General features: G+C 47.0%; 2 protein-coding genes across 4 annotated transcripts in view; both read right to left on the minus strand.

Annotated features, from left to right (window-relative positions):
* The window catches only part of SPMIP6 (sperm microtubule inner protein 6), a 30,999-nt gene extending 22,779 nt beyond the window's left edge, over positions 1-8,220 (minus strand). For both annotated transcript variants that reach the window (XM_088652617.1, XM_035100516.3), the window contains exon 1: positions 6,007-8,220. In XM_088652617.1, the coding sequence (XP_088508743.1) occupies positions 6,007-6,141 (135 nt within the window). In that variant the 5' untranslated portion in view covers positions 6,142-8,220. The remainder of the gene's footprint in view (positions 1-6,006) is intronic.
* A 122-nt stretch (positions 8,221-8,342) lies between these two features.
* The window catches only part of FAM219A (family with sequence similarity 219 member A), a 65,757-nt gene continuing 54,825 nt past the window's right edge, over positions 8,343-19,274 (minus strand). Inside the window, exon 6 of one of the 2 annotated variants that reach the window (XM_035100521.3) lies at positions 8,343-18,095. In XM_035100521.3, the coding sequence (XP_034956412.1) occupies positions 17,940-18,095 (156 nt within the window). In that variant the 3' untranslated portion in view covers positions 8,343-17,939. Of the gene's footprint in view, positions 18,099-19,274 lie in introns of both variants that reach the window. The other variant, XM_035100520.3, reaches the window with a different exon arrangement.

Consider the following 19,274-nt stretch of genomic DNA (forward strand, 5'->3'; position numbering starts at 1 on the left):
CCAGACATGGGCAGAGCACCTGAAATCGGTTCTGCGCATGTCCAGACATGCGCAGAAGGAGCCTCCCTGATAGGTACTGAAATCCGGGGGATTTACGGGATTTTTTCCAATCCGGGCTGCCAGCGGGAAACGGTTTAAAATACGGGGGTTTCCCGCGAAAAACGGGAGACTTGGCAGCTATGTCTAGAACCATAGAATTGTTGGGGCCCCAAGAGGCATCCAGTCCAACCCCTCCTGCGGTTTCGTATGAAATGCTCAGTTAATACAATACACTTTTGCATCTCATTTTCACAGAAAGCTGGTTCCAGCCTTTCCAATCCGTTTTAGACTTCTGCCAGCTTACTTAATTGCACGTTGTTTATTTATACATAAACCCTGCATGTCATATGAAAAAGGTCCTACAGTGTCTTTCAGATCAATAATACTAATAAAAAAAACACCTTAGGTTTACAATCTAAAAGGCACGACACAGAAAGAACCATGGATGGGGAGGGAGGAGGAAAAAACAAAACCCACACACCGTTTCTTAGCTGCAAAGGTCTTACAAGGGCCAACTGGGTTGGGAAGCAGCTTTTAAAAAGCTGCTTTGCCTAGTATTTAAGTTGGATGCAATAGCGTAGTTTCAAAGAGATATATTTAAGCTAGACTTTTTGAATTACCTCTCAGTGGAGAAAGAGGCAAGGGCGAGGTGGCACATAAACTCATGCATGGCATTGAGAAAGTGGACAGAGAAGTTTTCCTCCCTCCTTCATAATGCTAGAACCCAGGGATATTTCGTGAAGCTCAATGTTGGAAGATTTAGGACAGATAAAAGAAGAGTCCTTCTTCACCCAGCGCAGAGTTAAGCTATGGAACTCCCTCCCACTGGAGACAGTAATGGCCACCAAACTAGATGGCCTTAAAAGAGGATTAGACAAATTCATGGGGGTAGAGAGAGGGCTACTCATGGCTAGTAGCCAGGGTGGCTCTGCTCTGTATCCCCAGTTGGAGGCAGCAATGCTTCTGAATGCCATTTGCTGGAAAGCACAGGAGGGGAGAGTTGCCCTCCCGCTTGGATCCTGCTTATGAGTTTTCTGCACAAGTTGGGCCATGGGCCTGATCCAGCAGGGTTTGCCTTACGTTCCCCTCCCCAAGATACCCTCGCAAGAGCGAGCCCCCACCGACGCTTCTCTTTCCCAAGCCATCTGGGCGAAAGCCAGACCCAGCAGAATTAATCGGAGCCTTGAGAAGCACACAGAGCTGAGAGAGGAAGGAGGAAAGAGCGCCGTCCCTTTGCCAACTTACTCCTTCAGCTCTGCAAAGGGAAGGCGCTGGTGATCTGGCAAACACCCTCAGCACTTCAGGACCTGAAGTTGGAAGGAGCGTATGACACCTGCCCTATCACAATGTCTCCCAAACTTCTGATACTTGAGGCAAAGTGTCCCAGTCTCCCCAGTTAAAACTGGAGGCACACCTTCTTCTAAAAAAGATATCTAAAAAAGATACAGATATGAGCTCGCCTTACCCTGCGTATACCTGCTATCACTTCGATTGGTGAAATAATTCCCATTTGGCATTTGGAAGAACTTGATCTTTTCTTGGGCACCATGTACTCTTTGGAACTCCCTGCCTATTGATTTCACGTAGTGACTTTCACTGAACTTTTTCTTTTTCGGTGCCTGCTAAAAACGACCTTGCTTAGACGAGCCTCCCCCAGAAGTTTAGGAAGCTGATGCGATTTTTAATATGTTTTTAGCCTACTGTTGTTTTAGCTTTTTGAAAGTTTTCCATCATTGTTGTTAAGTTTTCTTATTTATAATTTTATTGTTTCATTCTTTCTGTAAACTGCTTATGCTTAGAGGGGTTTTTTGGGGTGGGTTTTTTTTTTTTTTACAACCAAGGGGTGGTGTGTAAATTTTATGAAACAAACAGTAAATAAATAATTATATATTTTATGGATCAGCCCGCAGAGCAGTCAGGCACAGCTCCTCCTATGAGACAGCCTTGCTAAAATGACCTTATTAGCCCCCTGCCTGTGCTCTCGGTCACAGCTTTGGGACTGGTCTGGACTGTTATATTTATAGGCAGGAAACCTGTTGTGTGCAAGACCTACTAGACCGCTGCTTCCCAAATTTTTTTTGGGGGGGGTCAGAGAGGAGGACACAAGCGTGCTTTTAAGGTCAAAGCGTTCCTTAAAAATTTAAACCGCTGTGGAAGTTATTTCCTTACTCTGCCCAGCATGGAGTCAACAAGACTATATAGCACACAGTCACAAGAAACAAGTTCCGCAGCTAAGATAATTCAGCGCATCCGCCTTATTTATTTGTGGACATCTGCTGATGAAGATAAGGAGTTCTGCTTGTTTTGTTTTCTTTAAAAACCGCAGCAGGGAGCTGGATTCAAAGCCAAGTCTGCAAGGCACGGGAGTCACCCTTTCCAGTTACTGCTACATGGAGCAGTTGTTATTCATAGTTTCCCCCTCCCAGTTTTGAAATACATACAAACTTTAACAACGTTAATGTATGCCCGTTTGTCCACCCCATCTTCCTGGGCTTGCTTGGCATCACAATGCATTCAGTAAAATAAAATGTGGACAGGCAAATGTTATTTCTGCTGCATAATTTCGTGGCTGCCTTTGTTTTATGACATTTCTGTGCAACATCTTGTGGTTGAGTAGAGTTTTGAGTTGTTTTGCTGTTGTTTTTTAATAGCCCTTAACAAATGAAAGGCAGTGTATAAACAAATGTCAACTCACACAAACTCTGAAAAATGCCCCCATGGTTGCTATTTTAAGCACAGCATGGTTGCAATTTTTGAGCCATTTGGGTCACTCTTTGCGGCTAGTTTGTTAATTGCATTTATATCTCACTTTTTCTTCAGGTCCTAGTCTGAAACTTTTAACTACTGCACCACACTGGGGTTGTGGTTATGTGGGTTGTCGTTGCCATTAATGGTTTTTAAATTAATTGTGCTTTGGTATCTGTTTATGACATAATACATGCTGTGCTCCTTTCAGCTGCTGTCAGCTGAACTCGGGAACTCCTGAGTGGGCCTGACTCTGGCAGCGCAGCTGGCATTGTGTAGCAGATTTAAACAGTGCAAAATTCAAGCTGCACTTGCAAAGGAAGAAGCAGGAGGCTTTACCTGCAAGGAGGAGAGCATAGCTGGAAGGAAACTGCCCTGCATATCAAACTGGGGGCCGCTATCTGGCCTAAGATGTCCTGAGGTTCCCCACCTGTGATTGATGCTATGCTGCCCTGTGCTCGGGATTGGAGAAAGGGGAGGATATACAAAAATATATGTAAAATATCTAGCTTATTTGCTGCCCAGTACAAGCCACTCCTGCGATTCCTGCATTGCAGGGGATTGGACTAGATGACCCTTCGAGTCCCTTCCAACTCTTCCATTCTGTGATTCTACGGCCTGCCTTACAGGGTTGTTGTGAAATAACTGCATGCAATGCTGCCCAAGGCATCTGCGAGTGAAAAATACATGCGCAATGGATTTGGGAGGACCTAGTAAACAAGACTGAAGCAAAGTGCATGGTTGCTGGAGAGGATTGCTTGACCTGGACCACCCCACTAAGGCTAGTGGCAGACAGGAGGAACTGGGCGGGGCGGGGTGGCTCATGCCTTCCTGGGTGCTGGCTTTGGGAGTAGGGCTCTGGCGTGATATAGAAAGCTGCAATATAAATGTAATAAGGTAAAGGTAAAGGGACCCCTGACCATTAGGTCCAGTCGCAGACGACTCTGGGGTTGCGGCGCTCATCTCGCGTTATTGGCCGAGGGAGCCGGCGTACAGCTTCCGGGTCATGTGGCCAGCATGACAAAGCCGCTTCTGGCGAACCAGAGCAGCACATGGAAACGCCGTTTACCTTCCCGCCGGAGTGGTACCTATTTATCTACTTGCACTTTTGATGTGCTTTTGAACTGCTAGGTTGGCAGGAGCAGGGACCGAGCAATGGGAGCTCATCCCGTCGCGGGGATTCGAACAGCCAACCTTCTGATCAGCAAGCCCTAGGCTCTGTGGTTTAACCCACAGTGCCACCCGTGTCCCTTAATAAATGTAATAACTAAATAAAATAAATAAGTACTAGTGGAAAGGCAGATGTTGCTCGATGGAAACCTAGCAAACATGAGGGGGGGGGGAGCACTGCAGCGTGTGCCACCAGTTTGGGGGTGGTGGTGGTGGTTTGGCAGCATGCAGGCTGGGAAACTTGCTTAGGAATAGAGCCTTGGACAGAAACCACTTTTCTGAATGAGCTTAGCCTCGGAGATCTACTCAATTTTTACTGCCTGTGCACCATCTACGCAGCAGAGGGCGCCACCTTCCCTATGACAGACCAAAGCCCAGGAAGGTTTTGCCGTTTTCACACAACCATCTTCATCTTTCCCTGAAGAGCCAGCTCCCTCTCCCATTCCCAGACTTGCCGTAGTGGGATCCCCAGGCCAAACGGCAAAAGCCCCCAGCTGCCAGGTCTCTCTAAGCTGGCGTGCGCAATGGGAGCGACATCATGGGATGAGTTTTTCCAGCCACCCCTTTGGAAACGTTACAAGAGGCTGCTTCAGGAGAGGGGCTCTGAGCATCATCACGGCTAAGCTCCCTTGCTATTTTGCTATTGCCAGGAGGCATGGAGCCACAGAATTGTAGTGTTGGAAGGTACCCCGAGGGTCAACTACTGCAACCCCCTGCAATGCAGGAATAATGTTGATAATGCATGCTTGATACATTTATAGTACCGAAATGTTGAGGATTTTTAATGTTGTGATATTTGCTATTATGTTGTTATGAAATTCTTTTTCCAGTAGTTGATGCCTTCCTGTTATAAGCCATGTTGAGCACTATTCTTTTTGTGGAAAAGCAGGATACAAATAAAATTAACGATAAGTGCCTTATTTATAAGCTCAGGCTGGGTGTGGAGCCCACCTTGCCCCAAAGCTTGCTCCTCTCAAAGCCTATTAATGCATAATTTCCCTTCCTTCTCATCAGAACTCTCTTCAAAGCTCTTTTTTTTCCTGCAAGGCTGCAGCCTCAAACTCACAAAATGAATTTCAATAGGGACAAAGGTAAAGAACCTGCAGTACAAAGTTTCCCTGGGGCACCTGGCTGGCCCTTGTGGGAGACCCACCAACTCTGTGTTGCTCCCAGGAAGCCTTGTTAGGTCCCCTTTGTGCAGAGGCACTATTGCCACATGGGAGTTTTACCCAAGAGCCCCGCTGGATCAGGCCAGTGCCCCTTCGGGTCCAGTGCCCTTTCTTCCAGCAGCCAAGCAGAGGCTCAAATGGGAAACCCGCAAGCAGAGCAGGAGCACAAGAGCACTCTCTCCTCTTGTAGTTTCCAGCATCCTGCCTCTGACAGAGGCTAATAGCCAACCATAGAGCCTTCTCTGCCATGGACTTGTCCAATCCTCTTTCAAAGCCAACCAAGTTGGTGGCCACCTCTACTTTTAATCATGCAGTGTGTGACGATCCCTTTTTGTCTATTCTGGATCTTCCAACATTCAGCTTCCTTGGAGAGGTAAAGGTAAGGTAAAGGACCCTCCTGGACGGTTAAGTCCAGTCAAAGGGGTGTGGCGCTCATCTCGCTTTCAGGCCGAGGGAGTTGGCCTTTGTCCACAGACAGCTTTCTGGGTCATGTGGCCAGCAGGACTAAACCGCTTCTGGCGCAACGGAACACCGTGACGGAAACCAGAGCACATGGAAATGTCATTTACCTTCTTGCCAAAGTGGTGCCTACTTATTTACTTGCACTGGCGTGCTTTCGAACTGCTAGGTTGGCAGGAGCTGGGACAGAGCAATGGGAGCTCACCTGTCGTGGGGATTCGAACCAACGACCTTCCGATCGGCAAGCCCAAGAGGCTCAGTGGTTTAGACCACAGCGCCACCCGTGTCCCTTGTTCCTTGGAGAGCTGCTAGTGTTACCGGGGGATGGGACGGGACGGTTTCCTTTGGGCCATGCATAATTTTACACACCTCTGTCATGCCTCCCCCCCTTTCCTTTAGACCAACCCCCCCCCCAGCATTGTACCGGCGTCAGGAACTTGTTTTCACTCCACAGGGCCAACGGAGCTTCATCGTAGGTCTTCTTCATGGTATTCGGAGCCCTGTAGGAGTCCGTGTAGGTGCTGATGGGGGTCTTGGTTTTGTTGGCGAAGAGGAACATCTTGACTCAGGGACTGGCAGATTTTGGAGAACTTGGGAGTCGGCACAACGGTCACTGGGACAACTGGTGGGGTACACTTCATCAGAAGGGACGTCTTGAGCATCAACTTCATCGAGTTCACAGATCTTCCCCCCGCTGTTGCTGCCGTGAGTGGTCAAAAGGGGAGAGGGGCTCTTCATGCCGGTGGGGCAAAATTGGTGAGTGGCTTTTCTTGAGGGTCATAGCCCCTCCCAGCAGCCAGCCTCTTGCATCACGCGTGATGTCACAGTTGGCAGGATCAGTGCTGCAGAAGTGGGGGGAGAAGGCCCAGACAGGGATGGGGCTAAGGGCCAAAGGCTTTGAGTAGGAGAAGTGGCTGGTTCTGTGGCAAGGGGTGTTGGCTGGTTCGCTTGGAATCTGCGTCTTGCTGCCCCCTGGAAGCAGGGGGAGGAGGGAGCTCCCCTCTCCCACTGGAGGAGCCCTGCCTTGGAAATCCTCCCTCCCTTCCTAGCAAGCGATCTACTTCCTAGCTGCACATTGCATGCTCTCCTGTTTATTACTGTTTTTAAGCTCTGAAGTCGCTGTCGTGATAGGCAAACGAGATGCTAGCAAAACCTGCAGCAAAATCTCTCCTGTGCAAAAGCACTTGGGTCATGCAGACCTAGAAAAGTGAGGTCAAGCAGAAGACTGTGGCAGGTAATGGATGGGAGGAAGCCGCTCTGCTTGAGGAAGGATCTGCAAAACAGCCCTTCCTCTTCAGAGCACAGAGCCTGTTAGTTTGCAAAATGCTCCCCCTTGTGGGGACTAATGGGCTTTTGCATATATATTTTTAAAACTTCCCACATCAAGTCGTCTGCAAAGGAACCTCTTGAGAGCACCTGGTACATTGCAAAGCGTAGAAGCATATCCTATGGTGTATACTTAAGCTGTCACAGGGTACAGACACACACACACACACACACACACACGGGTGTATTCTGCAAGCACACCCTAGAGCACAACACACTCCCTTGGATGATCAGTAATAGCAAACAATTTTTTCTTGTAGGGAAATTTGTCAGCTATTGCTCCTCTTCTGACTGAGGAGTCCCTGAAGTTCTTTAATGCACCATTTGAAATCATCTGCACAATGACACTAAGCATCACTTGGAAGTCCACATCAAGTTTTTAGCTCCCTGCTGTGGAATCGGCGCACAAGGGACCCTCACTGCTGGAATATTCACATAACAGCACTGCAAGAGAGTCTTCTGAAGCAGCCCTTAAGAGCGAGGATCAATGGCTTAAATCAAACTGCTAACTGGGGTGGGGAGGGACGAAGAAGAAGAGGAGAGTCCCTATTCAAACTCCCATCTCTCCTATGAGGCACGGATACATTTTTTTACAGAAATATGTGTGCGAAAAAACAAGACACAATTGACTGGATCGGAAGCACAGAGAAGCCAGTTTTGGACATGATTCAAGAACTGGGTCTGTACAATGTGTGGCAACAGCTTATCTAGACTTCACAGATCCGCTCAGGGAAGCTGCTTTGCAAATGGGATAGGGGCAGCTAGCAACTGCAAGGCTTGCCAGGAAGTAGGAAACTTCCATTTTTGGTCTCTCTGTGCGGTGCGTACAATAGGATGGAGGGGTGTGTGTGTGTTTGGTTGTGGAAGGGCCAGGTTCCTGCAAATGCTCTGCCACACTGCATCCCTGGAGAACCTTCTGCCATGTAGCTTTCTTTAGAGACTATACACCTGTGTTGCGAGGTGAGTTAAAAGTGTGTCTGTAATGCACATCTGCCATAGGCTAAAAATTAGGCTGTTGCATGCAAGTCCCTCAAGCTCACAAGTTTCCTGGGGTTAACTACTGAAGGGTGCTAGTCATGGAATGTTCAAGATCAGGACAGCTTCTGTTAACAGATGTGCAAGGCCCGTCTACATTGAAATAAATATTACCTATGGCCTAGCAATATGGAGGTTGTATGTCCTGCAGCAAATGAACTTGATTGAAATGGGGCAGGTGAGAAAGTGGTGAGCGAGCTGAAAGGAGCAGGCGACACACCTGTTAGGTACTGGAGAAGCTGCGCACTAATGACAACAAGGGATGTGGAAGGACAATTGGGCATCATGTTTTAGGCTCAAAAGCAAACAAAAGGTTTTTTTATATTATTTGCTGACAGATTTTTGGAATTACTGGGAGAAAGTCATCCTCTTCTCTTCTAATGAAGCTGCTGAGGCAGGTTTCATATCTATGCTTTTTTTTAATATTAATTCTGTTACACTACACACAACCAGTAACAATGATAAATACTGCAATGGAAATGTTAAAAAAATATTATACATGTTTCATGTCTTCCAAAAACCACATTTCAAAAATAAATTAATGCATAAACCTGTTGGTAAATAATAATAACAATAATAATAATAATAATAATAATAATAATACACAACTGAACAGATCTGTTTAAGGCAGTATTCTACATGATGGGAAAATGAGGACTGTGCTACATCATTTGAATCAGAAAGCAAAAGTCAAGACAAACATTTGCTAGAAGACAGAGGCTGGCTTACTATGAGTGGGCATAAACCAGGCATCCCCAAACTTTGGCCCTCCAGATGTTTTGGACTACAATTCCCATCTTCCCCGACCACTAGTCCTGTTAGCTAGGAATCATGGGAGTTGTTTGGGGATGCCTGGCATAAACCAATATGAGAGAGTCCCACCTCCACCACCCTAAACCTGTTTCTGTGGCAAGGTTAAAAAGGCAGCGAGGCAACAGGTGTCTCCCAAAGCATTGTAGAATAGAGCCAAGCTTTAACACCCAACATGGATTTCCAATCAATCAATAGTTTAGACCAGCTATCCCCAAGCTAGTGCCCTCCTGATATTTTGTAATACAATTCCCCGTCAGCTCCAGCCAGCTGAGATTGGGAAAGGCTGATTCAGGCTGAGTACCCACCTCACATTTGGTTGTCTGGCACCCACAATTCTGGCACCCACAATTCAAAGCTTGGCTCGTGATCAGCAATGTATGTCAAGGGCTCGTCCTGTAGGAAGAGTCTCAGCAATTGATGCCCAGTCACCCAGCTTTTCTGGCCCTGCAGAACACAGTTCTGAGGAGATGACACTCCTGAAAGGATTGGCATTTAAAGAGACATTTTCCAGTTTGGGAGCACAGACACATGTAAGACGCATTTCCTCTAAGGCTTTCTCTCGAAGACACCACTTCCTCTGCAAATACGTTTACACACAATCAAGTCATGGCACATATCACAGGGAGGAAAACATAGAAGTCATGCACTGGATCATGTCCGCTGTACCAGAACAGCATCACGTCCTGATGCAGCAGCCCTGTTAACTATGCCACGGAGTGGGGGAGCAGAGTGGAGGGCAGGTGCGGTTCAGCAGATAGTGCAAAAAGGTAAAAACGAAAAAACGAAGGTCGCCTCGCCCTCCACAAAATAAATAAAAAGGGAAACAGCTGCTTCCTGCGAGCTTCTTCCATGGGCACGACCCCCTCCACTTCTCCCAAATGAATTGTCTTGTGTGCAAAAATGGTCAGGGCAGATCTTACCCATCCACTCTTGGTAGTGAGGAGCAGGTTGCCCCAAAGCCGCAGACAGATCAACTAAGACTTCTGAAAGAATTCCCAGTTTCCCCGTTAAAGATAAATGCTACAACACAGGTGAAAAGAAACAGCCATGAGTGAAGGATTGGCTGGGGGTAGGGGTGGAAAACAACCTGTAGCCACTTTTTATGTCCCACAGAGCCACTTGCAGCCACCAAACGCACAAGACACCCAAGCAGCTGGTGTGGTAGCCGTGTTTCTATGGGCACCCAAGGAAGGAACTGCGCTCCAGAACTCTCCCAACACATCACAGCGCTGTGGCGTGCCTCTCTTGGAATGTGTGGGGCAGCTGTTTCAGGGGAGGGGGCTGTTCAGGGCAGGCCCTGCATGCCAGAAATGGGGGTTGGGAAAGAGCCAACCGGGAGGGCCATTTTAACAGAACAGAGTTGGACTGTTGGGGGAGTGGGAAAGAAAACATTAACTGTGAAAAATCAAGGTGTGAATGATGGATTTGTGCAATTTAACAAGGCTTGTGAGTCTAGAACTAACCACTGGACACGGATACCAAGGTTTACCTGTGACAACTAAATTACACTCGTATGGCTCTTGCTGCCATTCAACTACCCCCTATTTGCCTGCAACTCCTTTCGTTCTCTCTAAACTTTTGTTTAGAAACAGAGGGGGATACTGTGGCATGGCGTCCTACGATTTTGTGTTTTTACCCAACCCCCTCACTGCAGCACATTAAACAGAGGGACCCTGATCTTCCCTATGTACAACACAGAGCTTCACTCAAGGATTGCGTGACATGTCACAGTACCTCCCACTTTGCCAGAGCTGTTTCAAATGCCAGTTGGAACTGGTGGGCTCAACCGGGTAGAGAAGAGACTCCTGGCTGTGCCCATGGCAGATCCAAGAGTTTTCAGACAGAGAACAGCTGCCACCACTGAACAAGAATCCCACCGGGAGACAGTGCTCAGACAACCTGTCTCCCTGCCTGGCTAATAGCCGCAGAGTGTTCAGCAGTCATCTATCGGCACTTGCTCCCGGCTACAGAAGCAGTTGAGAAAAAGCGTTTGGTTCCTTCTTCAAATGTGACACTTCAGAAAAGTGCTCTGGTGCACTTGGCAAGCAGAATAGGGTGGTAGTGTCCTGCCTCCTGCTCATGGGGCGCTGCCAGAGTAAGGAACACAGAACAACACAGAGCGGAGACTGCAACCCAAAGGGAGACAGAAGCAGTCAGTAGTGTATAAGGGCAAGGATCCAACAATCAACTAGGATGAGACAGAATCCCTTAAGCCAAGGGAAGATTGCATCCAGACTGCTTGTACCGAAGTACAGTGGTAACTCGGTTCTCAAACTCAATCCGTTCCGGGAGCCGGTTCGACTCCCAAAACCGCTTGGAAACCAAGGCATGGCTTCTGATTGGCTGCAGGAGCTTCCTGCACTCAAATGGAAGCCGTGGAAGCTGCGTCAGATGTCCGGCTTCCGAAAAACGTTCACAAACCTGAATGCTCACTTCCGGGTTTGAGGCGTCCAGGAGCTGTTTTGTTTGGGAGCCAAGTCGTTTGACTACCAAGGTACCACTGTATAACCATGTCAAGCCAAGAGGAAAGGGCAATGCTCTGCTTTAATGCTCCCCCAGCGGTGAGGTTTGAAGAGGGCACAGACAAGATCAAGTACTTCTAAAACTTACATTGAATTCTCCAGCAATGCAGCTGAGGGGTGCCCTCACTCCACAACCATCAAGCGATCCTTAGTTTGGCATGACCAGATTACATCCTTACTGATCTCCAAATGTACATCTATATAGAATCCTCGGTGTAATAGCAAAGTACAAGAGGTAGGATCTTTCCTGGTAGTTAACCGGCTCGCTTAGCTCTCAAGTTAAAAGCACCAAGCAGATTTGGTGGCTCTCAATGCCAGTTCTGCATTTTGGGTACTGTTGTAGCCCTCCCTCTTTCTGCGGGATCAGAAGCCTCCCTCACCGTCCGACGCCTACTTATGTCACTGCTTTGCGTTAAGTTTTCCTTGAGATGTTCACTCTTGTTCTGAGCACAGATCAGAGCAGTCCCCACAAGCTCATGCGTGCTAAGGTTGTGATGAAAAGGGGTGGAACTGATGCAGAAAGTGGTTAGGATTTCTTTTAAAAGTTTCAGGTGTGCGACAAATAGATAAAGTAACCTCAGTGCTTTTTTCACAAGGAGCCAAGGACCAAAATGACCAGAGAGATTGGCTTATTAGAGTTTGCACAGGCCCTAAAAGATGGCATCTTTAAGAAGGCATCAGATGTCTGGATGTGTAACATGGAAAGCACAGACATGTGAGACTGAGCATCCCTTCAGCATGTGAGATTTCTCCCAGAGCGTCATCCTGCCCGGGCTTCTGTGTCTGTCTCCAGAATGAATTTTAATGAGCTGTATCATAATCTTGGTCTCCCTTGATGCCAGGCGACTTCTTAGATCATAATTTGTTGCTATGGAAACAGCTGTGTCACAGCCAAATCGTCTATAAGGAAGCTGAAAAACTAAGCTCCGTTTTCCCTTAAAGATAACTGCTGGAAGAACCCGTGGGTCTTTCCTACAGGCACAAACAAGTGTGGGATTCGGAAAATAGCGGAAGTCTACTTGATATGACGGATAAAATAATGGCAGCGCTGATGAAGAATGCAAGGAGGAAATTATGAACTGCAATTCACAGACTCTGAAGCAGCCATCAACTCTGAGAAGTGGCATGGTGAAAAACTAGAGGTCCCAGAATGCAAGTCAGGGCCATGATTTGCTGACTTACTTGAATCCCGATGGAGGCAAATCTGCAAGAAGTTGCCTGCTACACAGACAGAATCCTTCTGCATGAGACCCTAAGGTGCTGGAAGGCAGTAGAGCAAAGCCTACAAAGTGGCTTCACTTTTCAGACATATTTTGTGCAAGACAAAAACAATTACAAGCTCCCAAATGACTGCACATGTAACTTCACGTACATGAGGCAAACCCACAGGAATCCTCAATATAGTCGTACCTTGGATCCTGAATGCCTTGGTACTCAGATGTTTTGGTTCCTGAACGCTGCAAACCCGGAAATGAGTGTTCCGGTTTGCAAACGTTCTTTGGAACCAGAATGTCCGACGGGGCTTCCATGGCTTCCAATTGGCTGCAGGAGCTCCTGCAGCCAACGAGAAGCCACGCTTTGGTTTCCGAATGTTTTGGAAGTCGAACGGACTTCCAGAACGGATTCCGTTAGACTTCCAAGGTACGACTGTATAAAGTGACTGCCAGGCCACGCTTTGGGTGTAACAGAGCAACTCTTCCAGTCCTGTTGTATGTATGAAAAGAGGTTGAGAGCAAGAAGGATCCAGGTATTACCAAGTTCTGAGCACATAAATCAGAGAAAGTCACAGGCAGATGGGAAGGAAGGAAGGAAGGAAGGAAGGAAGGAAGGAAGGAAGGAAGGAAGGAAGGAAGGAAGGAAGGAAGGAAGGAAGGAAGGGGATAAGCAAAGAACAGGAGACCTGAAAGGTTTAGTGCCATGTCCAAAAATTTGTAACATGCAACAAGGCATATTTCATTCTCTATTAAGAGTAGCCACATTTCCGCAAGGTTTAGAAAATAATAATAGTAACAGACTCAAGAAGGAGCTTGAAATACAAGAGAACCGAATATTGCAACTTAGTATGTTGTGCGCACAAGAAAGGAGGATTTTTTGTGTTCCTCATGTGCTGGCTACCCCAAGGATCCTGCTGGTTATTCTGCTCTCCTACTTCCTGTGCCCTGGGGGTTCACTGTCCCTCTTTGTCTTTCCTTCTAGCTGTTCAGGAGGCTGCACTGCCGGGAGGTCAAGAGCAGCATGGGCCGCAGGAATGCAGAGACGCCATTTGGCCACCCACAGAAGACATTCTGGCCAAGCTACCTGCAGGGGCACATACTGCCTTCTCTCTTTTGTCTCTGCATACATAATGGCAGGTTGCAGCACAATCAACTCCAATGTCGCTGCAGGAAGCTGGATTGCTGGCATTGTATCCAATGAAGTCGCTGCATGACTGCAATTGCTTCTGCTCATGTAACAGGAATTCCACTCCCTTTCCTCCTTGCATGTACCACTGCAATCATGTTCCCCCCCCCCCACTGGCCATAAAAAATGCTCTGGAGGATTGGGTGAACCCCCAGAGCAATTGGGGGGGCATGGGGCAGATGAGAAGTTCCATTGTTTGAGCTGAAGTTGTTTATTTCTAGCAATGCCTTTGCTGTATACAATTCTTGGTGTCCTGGGAGGGATGGACTGTTTATATCAGCAATTTCTGCTTCTTGTACCCACTGACTGGGAACAACTTCTGTGGTGTCTTGATGAAAGCAGCTAACCACTCCTGCTGTTTTGATTAGCAGACTCCTTGGTTTCTTCAAGGTGGAGCCAAAACATACTACTCACTTCAATCCGGCTGCAAGCACTGTTGGGTTTTTTTTTAACCATAATAAGCTTTTCGCTCCAGGAAGCACCCTGGAGCCCACAGCTCCACTGCATGAAAAATATGGCCCTTAGACATTATGCAGCAGGAAGAGTCAGCGCTTCCACCAGCTGTGGAGGCTGAGACTTTATATCGTGGGTGTGTAGGTAGAAATACACCCTGTGATGGAAGCCTGCTTAAAATCAGCTGCTGCTTCGAGTCTGCAGAATGTTTTGGGTTGGGGGGAGGGAGAGAGGAAGGGAGATGACTGACAGGTAGAATATTGCCCAGAGCAACTTGTGGGAAGGGGATGCCCCCTTTTCACTATTTCCCCACAGCAGCACCAGAAATAAGAAGCCAATGATCCAAGTGCATTCAAAATGAGGACATAAGCTTACCATTAATTAAGACTGAATGACTAATGGGGGCTTGCAGGTTGAATGTACATTTGCAGCATTTAAGCTAGCAGATATTTGCATGACCACGGATGAAAACAGGCCCTTCCTTTATGCTATTTGATGCTCTAATGTAAATCAAGGCAGCCCAGAAAGGCTTTGAGATCAATATACTGTATCTATAGACACCAAATACTCCTTCCAGAATACCATCCTGTTTATGGGGAGTGGGATCCAACTGGAACAAATTCTTTCCAAACAGAACTGTCTGGGGTGGCAAGCTCTTCCTACTTCAGGATTTCCAAAAGGCAAATGAATCTTCCCGAGTATGTTCTCTTCCTTCCACCCCCACCTGAATTACAGAGCTATGAAGCAGTTAAGTACACCCCCACAACCTATGGCTGTGGCTCTTCCCTTCTTTAAAATCTGAAGCTAAAATGCCAAAGATGGAAAGATGACTGCTCAGAGCCAAGGCCTACATGTTGGGCTCTGCAGGGGACAGAGAGGCAGCCATAATGTAAACGCCTTAATTTTTATAAAGCTGCTTCAAGTTTCTTAGAAGGCCCCTTGCCACATCCATTATCAAGCATAACCCGGAGATGAAAAGCCTGAATGCAAACACAGGAAGCACGTGCTGCAGATACATCAGTTTCGCCAATCAGGTGCCCTCCAGCAGTTGGACTATACAAAGATGTGCCATTTAGAACTGATGGAGGCCTACAGTCCCACAACATCTGGATGGTACCAGCTTGGCCGAGGCTGATATGCCCATCGAGGTGCTGTGGTGGGCTGAACTCCCTGTTGCCAGCAGTGTTGCAATGCCCAGCTTGGTCTCTGTGCAATGTGTGTAATGGCCAGAAGAAACTGCAATGTAGCATTGTAGCAGGATTGTTGGTAAGCTTTCTGTGGCAGCCACATGGGCTTCAGTCAATACATTCAGCTTTCCTGATGGTAACACCGCACCACTTATTCTCCCCCACTCTTGGATCCATCCCCCTCCTTAGAAAACATACAGACACAAAGCCTAGGAGCCAGGAGAAGCCAAAAGGGTTTTTTTGTTTTGTTTTCCATTTTATGTCTCTGCACTGACCTCACTAAAACTGTGCCACTATTGAGGATTTTGGCGAAGAAGGAAAAGAGAACTGCTGTGGAATGCACACACCAGGGGGAACAGCTCATAGGTAAGTAAAATAATGTGTAGGACAAATCTCATCTCTTCTATGCACGCACGAAAAAGGTTAAATTCAAAGCGCAGCCCTTCCTGTCACAATCGAAAAGGCTGGTGGAAAATAGAAAAAAAGTAAGAAAATAAAAACTAGGGATTGCGCATTAACAAGTTAAAATACTGTGTGCAAATTAAATATGGATTAGTTAATCTCTGGGGAGAAGCACTTAAAAGGAATTAAAATGTGTTTTCCAAATCAATCATCCTAGGCCTAGGTATTATTTATGATAAGGTAGTTTCACTCCAAGTTCAGTGTTTTCAGTCTCTGCTGGGCTGCTATGCACCACTTGCAGCTCATCTGTTGCTGCGTTTAGGTCTTTGCAATCTCCCTTAATTTCAAACACCTAGTTCAGTACCCAAACTCCTGGTGGCACTTCCCTACCCCCAAATCTCAATGGGGCAATCTTTGTTTTCATTTGCAACCCCTCCTGATGCTTATTTCTCTTGTTCTGGAACAACAAATGGGAGTGACAGTGGCCTTTCAACCAATACGCTTCTGGAAAGAGCAGAGATCACTCTGCATATTGACACAAGGACGACCTGCATGGAATACTGGGATATGTAGTCTCCCCAGGTGGCAATACTGCATTGGATGGGAGGAGACTGCAATCCACTTCTTTGTTCTCTAACAGATTTGTGGCAATTCACAAGCACAGCTCCAGTGGAAAGTCTACATGGGGCAAGAAACTTGGCATTCAGAGGAACGGGGCAAACCAATCTGCCATGTGCTTATGGCGTCCGAAGCTTGGCCAATGGAGCCCTCTAAAGAGGTAGAGTATCAAATTATTTTGTTTTGTTTTTTAAAGGCAAACAGCTCACCTGTTTTGTTACAAAGCTTGACACAACCTGAGTTAGCAAGCAGAGTAATACAGGGGTTAATCAAATCTGCCAATTTGCTTCCTGCATGCCTCCATCACCACTGATGGTCTGTGGTCATACAAATGCTAGAGAAGTTTCCCAAAGCACCAAACTGGCTAGCCATGCTGATAACTGATGGGACACTTCTCCGGGCACCAGTCTGTTAACGATGGCAACGTGACGCTGGTGTCAAGACAGCAACTCAGGCACTGTATGATAGGCAGCAGAAGCAAGGACGGCCCCTTTCCCTCCCTGGCTTAGAAGTTTCACTTTGTGGCAACCAAAACACCTGGCTCTTGGGAGCTGAAGAGCCACTCATGTGTTTGGGTGAGCCAACACCTTAAGATCTCTTGCAATGAGCAGAGCACACAGCCTTTGGAATTAGCTCTACACAACGCCAGGCCGCGATAGGGCAGAAGCTTGACCAACAGAGCCTGCGTGGTCCCTGGAGCCAGAGAAATCTCATTCCGCTAATGCAGGCAGGGGCACCCAGCCAAGCGCAAAGCATCTCTTTCGTTGCCATTAAAAGGGTATGGGTACACGGACTTTGTCTCAGAAGTCATACAAATGCTTCTCAACTCCCATTCATGGGAACTTCAGGCAACACTTTAAACCTGATAAACTACATGGTGTTTTGCTTTGCTTTTTTACAATGACAGGCTGGTATTCAGGATTGCAAACACAAAGGACAAATAAGGGTAGACTGAATTTTTCAGTAAATGTTCTCTTATTAGGCTGTGTAATAATGCATTATCCTTTGCTTAATGCTTCTTATTTGGAAGCATGTTGCAAATGCAACTTTTTGCCATTTGCATCTTGTCTATAATCAGTTTTTTTATGTTGATTCTTCCTAGCTGACTAGATCTTCTCTTCCTGTACTTCACTCCTGATCCCACCTCCTTATTCAGGGCCAGTCCATCACAGAAGACGCAGGCTCCCCAGGATTGATTTCAGCTCGTTCCTTCATTTCTGGTCAGAGACTTTTGTGTTTCAAACTCTGATTTCAACTCTTGCCAGCTAGAGTGAACTTGGGGAGGGCTAACTGCAGCAACCACATCTGATCTCCACCCCCTCCAAACTCCTGTATATGAATTTTACAAGCTGAGCCCAAGTCCAAAGGGATCCAAGGGGCTTTCCAGACCAAGGAGCCGTATCTGGTTCACTTACTGTAGTTTTAGAATAAAAATGAGAAGAGGATCATAAAATGAATAATATATATATATATTATTTTTTGGTTTCTCCTGGCTCCATGAACACAAAGAGGTGCACGTCCTACCATAGGAGGAAGCAATGGCTGTTAAGTTTTACAGTTATAGTGGAAAGCACTGATCAACCCTTGCCAGGCTTCCCTCGTTACTGGATGTGGCAGGCAGTGGAGGAGGTGGCTTGACAGCACATGCAAGTGGGGTTGACCGACTTCGGAGGGATTAGGTCGAGGTCCTCGTCATCTGGGATCTCATCTAACCGATAGCCATCCTTTAGCAGCTGGATGTTCAAGTCCTGGTTGATCTGCTGCAGACAAAGAGTCAACGAGTCAAGGAACTGACAGTCCAACATCATCTCCCATACCCAACATGGCTGAATGGCAACGGCCTGGTCCATTTTTAAAGCGACAAGTGCCAAGAGGGAAGCCACAGCTCTGCATAAGGTGTCAAGTTCAATTCACAGCTTCTCCAATTCGCAGGAGGAAATCCTCCTGCCTGAGACCCTAGAAAGTTACCAGGTGAGGCTGAAATTACTGGGGCAAAGATCTTTCCCAGCCCTGCTACCAGAGAACCAAATGGATATGGAACATGACTTAGTGATATCCCTTCAGATGTCAAGGAAATAAACAACTATCTGACTTTTAGAAGACATCTGAAGGCAGCTCTGTTTGGGGAAGTTTTTAATGTTTGATGTTTTATGGTGTTTTTACTATTCTTCTGGGAGCTGCCCCGAGTGGCTGGGGAAACCCAGCCAGATGGGCGGGGTATAAGTAACAAAATTATTACAGGCTGCAGTTCAAAGTGTTGGTGCTGACCTTTAAAGCCCTAAATGGCCTCGGTCCAGTATACCTGAAGGAGCGTCTCCACCCCCATTGTTCTGCCCGGACACTGAAGTCCAGTACCGAGGGCCTTCTGGCGGTTCCCTCATTGTGAGAAGCCAAGTTGCAGGGAACCAGGCAGAGGGCCTTCTCAGTGGTGGCGCCTGCCCTGTGGAACGCCCTCCCATCAGATGTCAAAGAGAAAAACAGCTACCAGATTTTTAGAAGATATCTGAAGGCAGCCCTGTTTAGGGATGCTTTTAATGTTTAATAGATTATTTTATTTCGTTTTTCTGTTGCAAGCCGCCCAGAGTGGCTGGGGAAAACCAGCCAGATGGGCGGGGTATAAACAATAAATTTATTTATTTATATTATTATTATTATTATTGCTACTACTACTACTACAAACTTTTACTTGAAATTTAAGCATGGTTGCCGAAGTTTCATTGAGAGTTACTCATTTTTATTACCAACTCTGCTTTCGGTGTGTGTGTGTGTGTGTGTGTGTAATCCAACTAACATGCCCCATTAGCACAAGGATTTTCACTTATGCGGTGGGACACCCTCACCCCCAGTGTGCATCCTGAGTCCTCCTCAGAACTATTCCAGAGGCTTGGGGGAATCCCTAGAGCAGATTTAGGGGGCGTGTGATGGTGGAATTCCCA

This window comes from Zootoca vivipara, chromosome 10 (assembly GCF_965207765.1).
Source record: "Zootoca vivipara chromosome 10, rZooViv2.hap1.1, whole genome shotgun sequence".
NCBI lineage: Eukaryota > Metazoa > Chordata > Lepidosauria > Squamata > Lacertidae > Zootoca > Zootoca vivipara.